The 14365-nt window shown below is 38.1% G+C and overlaps 1 protein-coding gene across 1 annotated transcript in view; it reads right to left on the bottom strand.

The window, feature by feature from the left end:
* LOC104159730 (pseudouridine-5'-monophosphatase-like) overlaps positions 1-13001 on the bottom strand; it is a gene marked incomplete at its 5' end in the record, with an annotated part of 31817 nt that extends 18816 nt beyond the window's left edge. The window contains 1 exon segment of the mRNA XM_009697719.1: positions 12772-13001. Within this exon segment, the coding sequence (XP_009696021.1) occupies positions 12772-13001 (230 nt within the window).
* Between the last annotated feature and the right edge of the window lie 1364 nt (positions 13002-14365).

Below are 14365 nucleotides of genomic sequence, written 5' to 3'. Positions count from 1 at the left end.
TCTTTCTGCAGTATCTTTAAAATCCACTCTTTCAGGAATCATTGGTACATTCTTTTCCTCCTCCTCTTCTTATTGCTGAGCTATTAACTGAAATTTGTCTTGCTTAAACCACTTCTGCTGCTTGATGGACCAGGGCAGCAGAGAATACAGCTAAACGCTAATGCACAGCTGGCTCATTCACTTCTTAATTCTATCAGAAATTACCTCTGTTAACTCTTTAAAAAATTGAGGGACAATATTTGCTTGTCATCTAAAACAGGAACGTGGAACCTTGTTCACTAAAAAAGCCACAACATTCATTAAATAAATGCCAATATGTGTGTGTGTGGAGAGTGATTAGTTCCTATAAGCTATGTCTGTACTTCTTATTGTCTTAAATGTTTATATATATTTGATAGTGCTCTGAGTTGTCCTGAGCAGGCTTTATGTCTGTGTGCATGGATTTGATGGTTTTTCCCCCCTTCAGGGTTTAATGTGTACTTAAATATAAATATAATGTACACACTGAGCAGCCACGGCACACAAACATCAGGAAACCCAGCAGCACTCCCACATCTACCTCACAGTGTGGTAGTGTCATAGCATTATTCCTGACTCCTGGAACACCTGACTGCAGGACTCCCAGCTTCCCAAATTTAATTAAAAAATATTATCTTCTGAAGAAAACATTAAAATAATTGCAAACAGTTTTTCACAGAATCATAGAATGGTCAGGGTTGGAAGGGACCTCTGGAGATCATCCAGTCCAACCCCTCTGCCAAAGCAGGTAACTCCCCTGCCAAACCTGAAGGAAAAAAAAAAAAAAAAATCTTCCCAATGAAAATTTTTGGCCAGAAAAGTTAAAAACGCACAACTGAAAGCAGTCTTCAAAGGATGTATCATAGCTAATCTTAAAACTGCAAATGCTTTCTACCTAAGATACATGATTATTCTTCATAGAATAAAAGGTTCTGTTGGCATTCTCTTGGGATAACTGCATTATTGAAAGTGGAAAGCAATAAGATAAGTTACATAGTATTATGCTTTTTGCCCACAGCACTTTTTTTGAATCAGTAATATTTGGAGTTTGTAATAGCTTTGAACCTCAGGACAATAGGCTGCAACCTCTAATGTTTCCACTTTTTAGTCTGAAGCTGCAAGATGCAATAATGTGTTCTGGACACAGCAACTGAATAGATCACTGTGACCAGGTATCTGTTCAGGAGAAAAAGGATAATTTCCTAATGGAGGAAAACATGTTCTATAACAGAAGACATTTTCAGTAATGGATGAAGTTTCATCAGCTAGTCTTTGCTAGTCAGCAAGGCCCTGAGGATTCTGAAGTAACTAAACTATGAAGTGAAGGATTTACTAATATTAAAACCCATTTCTCATTACCATGGTACTATTTTAGAAAGTAGTTGTAGATGCATTTTAAAAGAATTCTGGTGTTACTCAGGGAATTACTGACTAGTAATCCCTATCTCTATACTTGGTAAAATCTGCTGATAACACAAAGTTATGTAGGTTAGCTGGGATAAGAAACATCTGTAAGAAACTTGGAGTGACAAGGTAGTCTACTGGGTAGTCAAGTGCCAAATGAAATAAAATTATCAAGAAATGTAAGCAATACACATTAGCTGAAAAAAAAAAAAAAGACGTGTACATCTTGTAACATTCCATTTAAGTACTGGACATCACTGTAGACAGCTCAGTGAAAACTCACAGCTTGGGTGATACTGTATATATTCAGAGATATATATAATGCTGTCTCATCTGGAATACTCTATGTACTGTACGCCACAGACATTATTCTATGCTAAAATGTTTTTGCTAGGAAAGGTCTGAAGAAATGCAATCAGAATGCTTAGGAGGAAAAAAACAACCAACCAACCAACCACGCCCACCACCTCCTCTCCCCCACTCTCAAAAAAACCCCTCCCAAACACAACCCTTTCAGAAGGTGAGAATCTGAAGAGACTGTAAAGTGTTGTACTTATGGAGCAAAAAATAAAAAGGGATGTGAGGAGTAGTACTTAAAATACTGAGGGGCAGACCAATTACTCCTTATCTTTCTCACTCGTAACATAACCAAGAGCTCACATTCAAAGAAACTAAAAGGTGAGAAATTCAGAACATATGCAAAAGATTTATAGAATTCATTGTCCCAGGTAGTCATCAGCATCAAGAAAAACAAAATACTGTGAAATGGGTTACTAAAGCCCTTTTTTTGTTTGTTTGTTTTTTAAAAAAAGAGCGTGGAATTACTTGATATAGGAGCAACAGAATTTAAGTGGATAAATTAAACCCCTCTAGCTAAAAGGCAATTATTAAGCCTCTGGTATTAGCTGTCATCAGAGATGGTACCAAATAAGATGGACACAATCTGAGCATGAACAGCAATTCCTATATTCACGACTATTTAGACAAAAATGAAAAGCTTTCTTTGACGGAACAGGAGGACAGCATTTCTACCACTGCTTGGAATTGTTTTCTACTTTAAATCAGAATCACTTCAGTCTTACTGAAGCTTAACTTAAACCATTTCCTTCTTGGTTTTGAATCACACTATTATTCTAAGATAAAGAGATGCTGGAATGGAAATGTTAAGCATCCTTTTTTAGCAGATAAAGCTGTCACTTCAGCTCTTGTGTGTGTTACAAGGTCTTTTATCTTTATACCGCCAGTCTATCACAGTAATAATAAAAAAAAATTTTCTCAAACATTGCTTTATGGAGTACACTTTGTAATCATCTTGTAAGCGCACTTATTTTGTGATACAGCAATCAGCCTGAGCAAAACGCTTTGCCCTGTTTAGACTATAAATAATTTGTCAGTGTTAATTGATGATCCTGTATGCAGGTTTTCTGCAACCGTGCCAAAAAACCAGACTCTTACAAATTCTTTACCACACAACAGAATAAGCAGAACCCTACCACGAATACTAGCTCTCTGAAAATTACCTGTAACAGCATCTCCATAAAGAGCAAGTAACTTAAACAAACAAAAAAGATGCAAACAAATGAACTCGCCCTCCCCTAGCCTTAGTGCATTAAAACAACACATAGTTGACCTTAGTCTTTCAAAGGTTTCTGCAGATCTCCTCATGACAATAATTTACAAAGAAGCAACCAAAAAAATACTGCTAACAACACAATTCCTTGTTTCAGTCTTCATTCTTTGTCCTGAAACTGCTGAAAAGCATTGTTACAAGAAGCTCTGGGATGATTATAAAGGTAACTTGAGATATAGAGAGGATCAATGCACTAGATCTTTTTGAAAGAGGATTTATTCATGCTTGCTATAACCGAAAAGGCATTAAAAACATTTTTTTTTTTTGTGAAAATTCTTGTTAATTAAAATCTAATTATTCAATGACTGCTCTGTCTGGCATCGCCAAAAAACGCTCAAGGTCTTGAAAGAAAGAAAAGATAACTCAGTGAGCAATTCATCATAAAAGAAGGATTTTCCCCCCCTCTTTTTTACTACTTACCATGCATAATTAATATGTGATAATACCCATAATGAGTTCCCTAAAACAATTAGCAACGCATCTCCAGTGACCTGCTAATCTGAATATAATGCTTTTAGAATTTGGAGGTGTACCAGTCTCTTTGTGCTTACACACTCACCTCACGTATAAGCAAAGAAGGCTGCAGAACGTAATTTATTATTCTGCATCACATTTCATCAAGTCCCTTAGCAGCTACTTGATACATTATCAAGACAAATGCAAGGGAAAAAAAATTATTCCTGCCTCCCCACCCCCCAAGTAGGGTACCCCAAAGACTAAGACCTAATTATAATCCTTCTTTCCTCTTCCAATCTGATACATTAAGTGAATGCAAACCTTGACCAGGTTATTTTTTGCATGGAATTTCAATGACTTTTTTCATCTCCATAAGACAAATACATCCATAAATAAACATGCACTGCAGTAACAAGGGCAACGTCTGGAACACTTAAGAGCTAAATTACTTTCAAGCCATGCAACATCTCATTTTTCTTCCACAAATATATAATCAACACTGCCAGCATGGAGGGGGGTGTGCGCACACACAAGCACAGGAGAAGAGGGAGGAAGAAAATCAACTATGTGAACTGAGAGCATGATAATTGAAAAGAAAACAAAATCAACAACTTTGTCTCCTTCCTTTCATTGTCTTTTAAATACAAAATAGTGGCCTATTATGGATTTAGGGAAAAGATGCATGTGTATAGCAGATCTTCAGAAGTCCTGGATTGTTAGATGTGGTGAAATATCTCACATCTTCCTCTCTACAGCTATGTCTATTACACATATGAAGCTGGAAGCTGAGCTTTATAATCACAGACTTCTTCATCCAGCCTCGGACACACAAAAAAGGGCTACAGGCTTAGACTATTTAGAAACTGAAGGTAGGTGCAGGATTCAGCCAACAGCCTGAATGTGGTGTCCAGCAGCACACCCCATAAAAAGTACATTCCACTGTATCTGAGTGCTGTGATCTTTGCATTTCAAGCTGTAAGCTTCTAGCAGTATTTCACGATGGAGGTCTTCACACACAAAATCCTACATTGTTCAGTATCTACCTACTTTAAATAATAAATAATATCTAATTACTTTAAATTGCCTAATAGGCAATTTAAAGGTATAATTTATTAATAATTTATTCCCTTAAATTTCTCTAGTGCCTGTCTGAAATCAATAGCTTCTCCAGTGGGGGGGCCGTGCTGAAATGTAAAAAGAAGTTATGCTGTTTATTTAATTTTGCAGAGCCCCACAGTAGCAGGAATTCAAGAGCTAGGCGAGCAACGCATACTAAATACTCAAATCACCACTTGCCATCTAGAAATAAGTCTTCAGTCACACTGCAGAGCAAGAAAAATAAAAGGTTTATGAATTCAGGAAAAAGTCGAGAACCTTCCTGAGCAGAGAGCTGGTGTACCGTGTGATAACTAGGACAATCCCCAAGGAAATCCAAAACCTGGAAGACGTGAACTTGGGTCGAAGAATGCTCAAAAAGCTGTTTTCCCCAACTTTTTGAGGAAGTATTTCACACAGTGGACAAGATAAGGACAACACTCTCTCTTCTGATCTGCTTTAAAAAGAAAACAGCAGTCCCAGACCGCTGTTATGTTCTCTATGGAGCCAATTTTTCTTGACATTTTAGGAATGTGCTGGGACTACTTTTCCAATTATGCTTTACAAAAGATTAACTGCAGGAGATGTTTAGTTCCCGAGAAATAGACACAAGCTGTTGAGATTGGGCAATTTTGGATGCACACATGTAAGCAAAAAATTCATTTCTCAAAAAACTACAAAGTCAGAAAGGGAGGTTCTTACTGAACTTGGCACCTCATCCTAGTTAGAAGGCAGACAACTGGAAATGTCCTGTTTTCAAGCCAACAGATACACCCTTTCAGATTTCACTTGCTATTCACTCTCAACACTTAAGGGTATGTCTGCATGGCACAACTAAACTAACCTGGGTACCTCCAAATGATGTGACATGCTTCATTCACCTCCCAATCACCCCACGTACAGTAACATTAGATCTGCCATATGTCATCTAAATTCGTCAAGGGAGTGAACTCTGCTTTTGCTGAAAACTTAAGCAGGCCATGTGTACACAGGTGCAGGGGTTTCAAGCTCTTGTGGCACTGGACTGGTTGCTGAGCAGTCCCACCGCCTCCCAGTGAGCACCATCCCCACCACACACGGCACAGCTGCCGAGGCCGAGTCTGCTCTGCTCCGTGCGGAAGCCGGCCGCTGTACAGCACAGGATGCGGGGCTAATGGGAACGCTGAGGGAGCACAACCTTGCAGATAAGGGACTCCAAAGGCGCACTCTGTGCAAGCAGTGAGGAAATTATCTCCAAAAACGCCCAACAAAACACACGCACCAGAAACACTCGAACACCCCAGTGTACTAACTGCCTGGCTACACAGGAGTTGGCACCAACAAATCAGACGACACAGGAAGCTCTTTATTGGCTTTAACCCATCAACTGCCTAATTTGAATTAATTAGTGAACTGTAATTACATCAGTACAGACAAGAAAGTCAAGTGGCTTCAGAAAAGAAAGCCCAAATTCTGCTTTCTACCTCAAAACACACCAGCAGCAAGAGTGAGTGGTGGAGCGACGGGGATCCCTCATCAGGCAGCAAGGGGCCGCTGGCAGGGGCCGCACCCGCTCCCGCACACAGCGCAGTCTACGCGAACAACCAACAGCGACCTCCTACCACCCCTTCTTCGTCTGTCCCACCAAACGTAGCCTAATGCTTTAGAAGTCAAGCGCACTATGATCATTACAATCGCATGCTATACCACTGGGAAAAGCAAATATCTACCAATACGCTAAAATAACTGGTAAAAATTGTGAGTCCAAGGAGATAAGACAGCAGAGCGTGGGTAAATTGGAATGGTTTATACCATGAGCAGCTGTTTAGAAGCACATTTCAGCTGAGGAAAAATGTAGGTCTACTCACAGCACAGACTAGAGCCAAGGGTTGAAGAGACAGCCATTGATGTAGTTTTGAACTAAGTTGAAAAATGTCAAGGTATTTTTACATTTAATGCTTTTGTTATTTCTAAAATAAAATGTCTGATTTGTGAATTGTAAACATTCAGGAAAGAGTACAATTCAATTTATTTATAAAATGGAAAAGGGGTGGATTTACGATGACTAAAATATGCAATTTCAACAGCAGGCATTCCAATTTACAGCTCAGTACACTACCTGGAACGGCTGTTTATGCCTTTGTAATTTCTGTACCTTATTTAAAGTGCTCCTAATAAATTCAAACTCCAGGTATACATAAGGAATAAAAGAAACATCACTAATAAAATAACTGCTTTTCTGAAAACCATAGTAAGTGAAATACGTATACTACATGCATACACTAGAAGTGGTGCAGTTGAAGGGGAAAAAAAAGTAGAAAAAGGAAAAAAATGGAGGGGATAAGAAACAAAAAATAGGTTTTGGCATCCTTTTTACACAAGCTCACAATAATGATGGTCACATTAAGTGCCTAAGTGCTAAATCAGCCTTCTTCACAGCCTGTTTTCCTTGTACAACATAGACTAAAGTTACAAAATGATCATAATGTTCTGATTCTCTATTACTCGTGCACTACATGTTGGAGTAAAAAAGTCTCAGAAAATTTCTCTTTGAACCTTTTCTCTTTTCTATGACATAAAAAGTCCACTGAGACCATAAATCCTAATGCCATTTAATCAGTCTGAACAATTTTAACGAGCTCTCACTAGATTTGGTACAGAGATGATTTGTAACTATGGGATCAATTAATTAATTAGAAATGGAAGAAACTGCAAAGAAATAGTGTTTTAAATTAAGGCGATGATTTACATCACTTGGAACTTTTTAAATAGAACAGATTGATTCTTCATAACAGAGTTATCACCATTTGTATTACTACAATCTTTTCCCCTTTTTAAACAATGGGTATAAATAGCATTTAGTTTTTAAATAGCATAATAGGTTTTAAATTACACTACTAGTAAAGTCCTTTATTTTACAGAAAAGCTATAGGCAAAACAACCAAAACACTGGAAACAAAAGCCTCAACTTGCCACATCCTCAAGTAGGTAAATAATTAATTCATGTGTTTTTAATGATGCGAGTACACTGGAAGTATGTACAAATGTTTGCATGGGAATGTCTAAAATCCTCTGACGTAGAGCCATATTTGAAATAAATTTAGTAGCATAACATTTTTGTTACTATAAAACAAAACTGATTCAAGATAACATTGAAAAGTTACAGTTGATATATATATCTTGTATACAAAAACATACAGAAAAACACAAACAGCAAGGTTATTATGAACTCTTTTGAAGCAAAAATTAATATTCTAGTATTTCTAAATTCCAAAGCACGATTTTAAATAATTTGAGCCCTTTAAATCAAAATGGAACAGAAAAATATTGTTTAGCAAAAGCACTTTTGTTTGCTTATTTTTTTTTCCAGATCAAATCTGTGAAGTGTATCACCAAATCCCAGGATGACTGAGGTTGGAAGGGACCTCTGGAGCTCATCTGGTTCAACCCTCCTGCTCAAGCAGGGCCACCTACAGCCGGTCACCCAGGACCAGGTCCAGATGGCTTCTGAACAACTCCAAGGATGGAGAGACTCCACAGCCTCTCTGGGCAACCTCTGCCAGTACTTGGTCACCCTCACAGTAAAAAGGTGTTTCCTTGTGCTTAGACAGGACCTCCTGTTTTTGTGCCCATCACCCCTGGTTATGTCACTGGGCACCACTGAAAAGAGCCTGGCCCTGTCTTCTTTACACTCTCTCTTCAGGTATTCATACACATCAATAAGATTCCCCCTAAGCATTCTCTTCTCTTCATCAGCAAACTGCCCCATCAACCAGGTCATTAATGAAGATGTTAAACAGGACCAGACCCAGTATTGACCCCTGGGCCACACCGCTAGTGACTGCCCTCCAACCAGACTTTGTGCTGCCGATCACCACCCTCTGGACTCAGTTGTTGAGACAGTTTTCAACCCACCTCACCGCCTGTTCATCCAGCCGACACATCAACAGCTTCTCTATGAGGATCTTACCGGAGAGAGTGAGAGTGTAAAAGATCTTACTGTAGCCCAGGTAGACAACAGCCACTGCCCTCCCCTCATCTGCCAGGCCAGTCATTTCACCGTAGAAATTTATCAAGTTGGTCAAGCAAGACTTCCCCTTGGTGAAGCCATGCTGACTACTCTTGATGATCTGCTCGTCCTTATGTGCCTGGAAACGGTTTCAGGAGTAGCTGCTCCATCACCTTTCCAGGGATCGAGGTGAGGCTAGGCTGCCTGTAGCTCCCTGAGTCCTCCTTCTTGTCCTCCTTCAAGACGGCAGCGACATTTGTGTTCCTCCAGTCTTCAAGCACTTCTCCGAATGGCCATGATGGATCAAAGATTATGGACAGCAGCCTTGCAATGACATCTGCCAGATCCCTCAGCACTCGTGGGTGCATCCCATCAGGGCCCACGGACTTATTCATGTCCAGTTTGCTTATGTATTCCCTGACCTGATCCTCTTCCAACAAGGCTACATCTTCCTTGTTCCTGTCCTTCCCTCTGGTCTCCGGGACCTGGCATTCCCGACTTGCTGTATTCAGTACTTCAGCCTTTTTCATGTCCTGTCTAATCAAGTCCTCCATCTCATTCAGCAATGGGCCTGCATTTTCCCTACTCTTCCTTTAGTCTCCTATGTATTTATAGAAGCCCTTCTTGTTGTCTTTGACATCTCTTGGCATATACAGTTGAATTTAACCAAATTTTGCAGTGATGTCGTCGATGAAACTCTGATTCTACCTCTACAGCACATTTTAAAGGTTCCCTTAAAAGGAATTCCCATTTAAAAAATGTCAAACATGGTAAAATACTAAGTAACTAATTCTAGAAAAATATGAAACAACTCATTTTCCAAATTTTGATCACATAAAGGTAGGAAAATAATTTAAAAAAAACAACCAAAAATAATACTTTGAGAAGCTTTTTTTTCAATTATCTAAATAAAATGTATGGAAAAGAACATAGTGTTTTGAACATTGTGGCATGACATTTCTACAATATTCAAGCACACATTGTTTCTACATATGTACAGCTTCAGCTGGTTCTCATACAAGTTGCACCTGTGTATTTGAGAGTGGAATTTGGCATATATTTGGAAAAAACCCTGAATTTTAGTAAAAGATAGTATTTCTAGTATTTAAACTGCAGGTCATATTTTGATTACCTGACTGATTTAATTAATTACTCACATGACAGTGCATTGTTACTAGTATTGGAAGTTCATATGAAACTTCATGAATCACAAGATAGTAAGACCTAGGCTGAATTTGCAGCATGTATCTCGTCTGAAATTCCTGTGCTCTGGTTTCATCATTATGCTTATTAAGTTCCTAGTTAACCAAAGACTGCAAACCAAAAGGTCATCATTTAAGAAACTCCCAGATAGACAATCATGACATCCTTCAATGATAGTAAAGCAGATATCATACCATTTTTATATCATTTTGGAACCACTTGAAGAAGTATGCCAGCACAGAAACAGCCACATGTTGGTATGCCATCACAGTTAAATTCTGGCTTTGGCCTCCTACGGCTACATTGTATTTTTTGCCCTGAGCAGCAGAGAAGTTTTGAAGCAAATCTGACAGTCCTGTCACTACCTGATGGTTTGTTTCACTGAGTAGTTTTGGTGTGTACTAGGTTGCTTTAACAGGAAGCTAAAGTGGAAGTCCTCTCCAGGTACATATCAAGCAATTTCCAATGCTTAAACAGATAAACAGCTCCAAAGAACCTTACACAGCTTTCAGGCAGGGATAAGAGTAAATCTAATCCGACAGAAACCATTGAGATCACATAGAGCATAGATGTATGGGTCTAAGCACCAAATACCCTCCTATAATAATCTGTCTTGAATCCAACTACTTGCTTATGCAGACATTACCTACACCTCCTGATATTTTGCTGCAAACTTGCATGTTACTGACTTTTAGCACGAAATCCAAACCTCTAGCTCTATTAGTTCACTGCTTGGGACTAAACACTGCAGATGCCATCACTACACTGCACTTGGTCATGAATGTTTCAGAGTTTCACATGTACTATTTTGATTTTCTTCTTCTTGGGAGTTCTGTGCTTGCGCTATATTCCCACACTTCGACATCGGTGTATTTTGAGGACATGACAAAAAATGTTCAGCTGAATTATCTGCACTAAGGGAACTCTCGATGCTGCTAAAATTCATATAAAGGAAAAGCATGGGTACAAACATTTATGCTCCTCTTCAAAGAAAGATTAAAGAAAATAACTACACAAAAATACCATGAACACTCTGAAATTTTGTCTAACTTACCTTTAAAGTTTAAAATTATTGAATGTAATACAGATGCTACTATTATCTTCAAATATTTTGTCATTGTTAACACAGCTAAGGCTACTTACTGCTGAATAAATAAAAGTACCTACAACACAGTGTCATTGTTTTTGTTGTTGTTTGGTTTGGGTTTTTTAATGGTTTTGTCCTTTTTAATTATTACCACTTTGTGACTTTTCTAAAATAGAGTCAAATAAACTAAGAGTTTTGGGAAAGCTGTCCCTCTGGATATTGCTATTAGGCTCCTCCCATGAAATAATAGTTTGATTTGTCATTAACACAGCTGACATTCAATTTCCTTACCTCTCCTTCAGATACAGTACCAGTTATGACTCAGTTTTATATAAATTCTCAATGCTTTCTGCTCTTTTACTTTCAGAATTACAGTACAGCTTACAGCCACACCTCCATCCAACTGAAAAGTATGTGTAACACAAACTCTCATCCCGTTTCACAGAAAACACACTATACAACACTACAGGAACATACCCTGATTTTTTGCTCCCTAGACATACAGTTAAGCAAGAAAGAATAATTTTATATGAAAGCAACATTAAGCTGTGGTTTAAGCTTTTTTCCAACTCCTGTCTTACTCCCTCCAAAACTTTGGGCTGCTTCCCAATATTTCCTCTCAATTAATATGTTCAAAAATCGTAACTACTTGACCCTAAGGTGAGATTTACAGCCTTGCTGCTCAGATTCTTCAACATTTGGAACACAGAACACGTACAAGGCCTACTCACACAAGTACCTAACGTGTCCATACAACTGTCATCTGCATGAACATGATTGTGTACATTTGGTGTATCTTTTCTGAACACCCAAGTTTCCAATGAAGTTGATACACATACACAGAACGTCAAAAGAATTTGCAACAGCAAAAACCAAAAACCAAAACCAGTTTGGTTAACACTGCTCATAGTATGCCGCATTGCATCGAACTTATTTCCCTTTGTAATCCCAGGCAACGCAAATAGTCTGGGTGAGAACTTGAAGTATGAAAGGTTGAAGAATCTTAGCTAATCATTCTGTATGTATCTGTGTAACCATTTTTTCCTCAATAATCCTACTGAGAAAACAGTAATCACAGTCTCATCCACCTAAAGTTGCTCCTTAAAAATTAGTAAGTAATCCATTTTTCTGCAGTAATGAAACTCCAAAACTTCAGAACTTATGTTCCACTCAGGACAGACAAGAAGTGAGAAAAATATTTTAAGGAGAAAGGCAATTTAATTTAAAATAAATGTGAAGACATTATTTTAACCAACTCTCAATTTATTTTTCAAGTATTCTCCCTACAGATTTCTATGTCAGAACCAAGTTTGGAAAGTTATATATAACAGAGAGAAACTAAACACCTCTACTATTTGAAAAAGATTGCCCAAAATGATTGGTTTTAAATCAGAAAACAAGAACTATGATCTCAAAAGATTTAGAATGCAAGAGGAAAGAGACGGCTTCGGAAAAATATATGCCCTCTTTACAAAGAAGTATCTTTAATGTTTAGACACTTAAGAGGTAAATCAGCCATGAATGTATGAAAAATAAACTGATCTATGTTTAAATAACTGTTTCCAAACTTCAAGAAGTGAAGTTAAGCTTGTAGATTTATGCATGGAGCAGAAAATCATTACACTTTCCTATTACTGCACACTACCATGTAGTAAATCAGAGCAACCTGCATTACAAACATTATGCATAGTGGGGGTAAATGATGCTCTCCAACAATCTCTTTTTTTTAACAGCATAAACATCTTTGAAAACAGAGGTTGCTGCTTTTTTAAAATGTTTATATTAAATCTTAATCTAAGTATTTATCGTGTAAAAAAAAAATGATATCCAAATATAGCCCAAACAGAATATTCCTAACTTTTCAGTTAATTTGTTCCCTCCCCTTCTTACCTTCTCTGGAGGTGCAGGAGGGTGAAATCTCTTTGCACAAACTAGAAATGCATCAGGCTGTGGCTTGCCACACTTCACCTCAGGGTCATCTCCCAACACAATATGATGAAAAAGACCAAAGAAATCTTTGTGTCTGGCTGTTTTCATCTGAAATGTCACTTCAGCTGAGCTGGTGGCAACAGCTATGGGTATGTTGTGCTTGTGTAAATGACGGATCAGCTTATCAACCCCTGCAAGACAAATACATACACTTTATTTTTTATATATACACATATATGTAGGTCTATGTATTAATATTTATACCTACTTACAATATATTTAGCAGTATTTCAACAATGCTGTCTTACTGAATATAACAAGCTATTTCAATCAGTTAGTGTTGAAGAAAATTCTTGTTATATCTGAAATGTTCCTTCTCCACACAAAAATCATCAAACATTCCTCAAGGTATATACTTGTTTTGTCATCAAATGATGTTTTTCTCAAAATATGCCAAAAATGGGTTCAACATCATTGCATAAGTACACCCACTAGAAGCTCATTAAGCCATGTCCCCAACATTGCAAATGTTTATTATTTCAAACTCCGTGTAAGTGAGACAAAAGCACACAGGCGAACGTTTTCTTTTATAGAGAGAGTGTTATAGTCTCGGGGGGGGTGCATGGAATCAAACTCAAAGAAATATACTCTTCTCGTTGAATGGTATAGTTTTAATTTCTGAGGTAGGTATCCAACTGGCTTAAGCCAGCCCCTAAGAGAGCTCAGTTTCTCTCTTTTGCAATTACTAAAACAAGTAACACTGGGCAAAGGAGAGGAGCTGTCAGTCACAGTTGTTGAGAGCTTTCTCTGTGGAAGCTGTGAACCCAGAGTAATGAACACCCCAAGCCTAATGGGTAGAAACTTCAATCTGATCCAGTCTTGTGGGGAAGGTAAATGCAGTGAACAGTGAAAACAGAGCAGTCTGTTTAAGAGGGAAACATACTTCATTATTTGGTGCAAGTTTCAGGTTTCCTACACAGAGGTTTCAATGCTTCTTCACTGCAGCATTCTAAATGCTAGATACCTCTCCCAGACAAAACAATTAGCAGTGTTTAATGGAGTATGAGAGTAGATGCCCAGTCTTTACCAATTCACAAAGGAAAATCCCTCCATATCTGTAAAACCATTTCAGCTCTGCTTCTTGGCATGAGTCCGAACTGTGCTGGACACAGGACATTAGTTTCAGGTAGATAAGCCTCCTGTTGACTTTTGGCTCTTTGAATCAACTTTAGAACAGTTTTTTGCTTTCATCTTCCAACCTGCAGGAATTCTTCTGCTACTTTTCATGCCTGGTTATACTAAAGTAATCTTACTCCCTTCCTCCTGAGTCACTGTCATACTTATGTCTGGTCCCTGCTCCCTCAAAACATTCCTACTCCTTGTGTCCATTTAATTCTTTCCTTTGCCACTCCAGCATCTCTGATTTGCATTTCCCAAGTGAACCAGGCTTTCTGCTCCATTTTGACAATTGTATAAACAACAATCTTATCTGCAATACATTTTTCCAAACAATAGTCATCTGCCCAACTTTGAGAAGTTTTAACTACTACTAATA

Source organism: Cariama cristata, unplaced genomic scaffold (genome assembly GCF_000690535.1).
Source record: "Cariama cristata isolate BGI_N322 unplaced genomic scaffold, ASM69053v1 scaffold4393, whole genome shotgun sequence".
NCBI classification, from domain to species: Eukaryota; Metazoa; Chordata; class Aves; order Cariamiformes; family Cariamidae; genus Cariama; species Cariama cristata.
The sequence above is the reverse complement of the archived record's forward strand: the minus strand, read 5'-3'. Positions and strand labels throughout refer to the sequence as shown.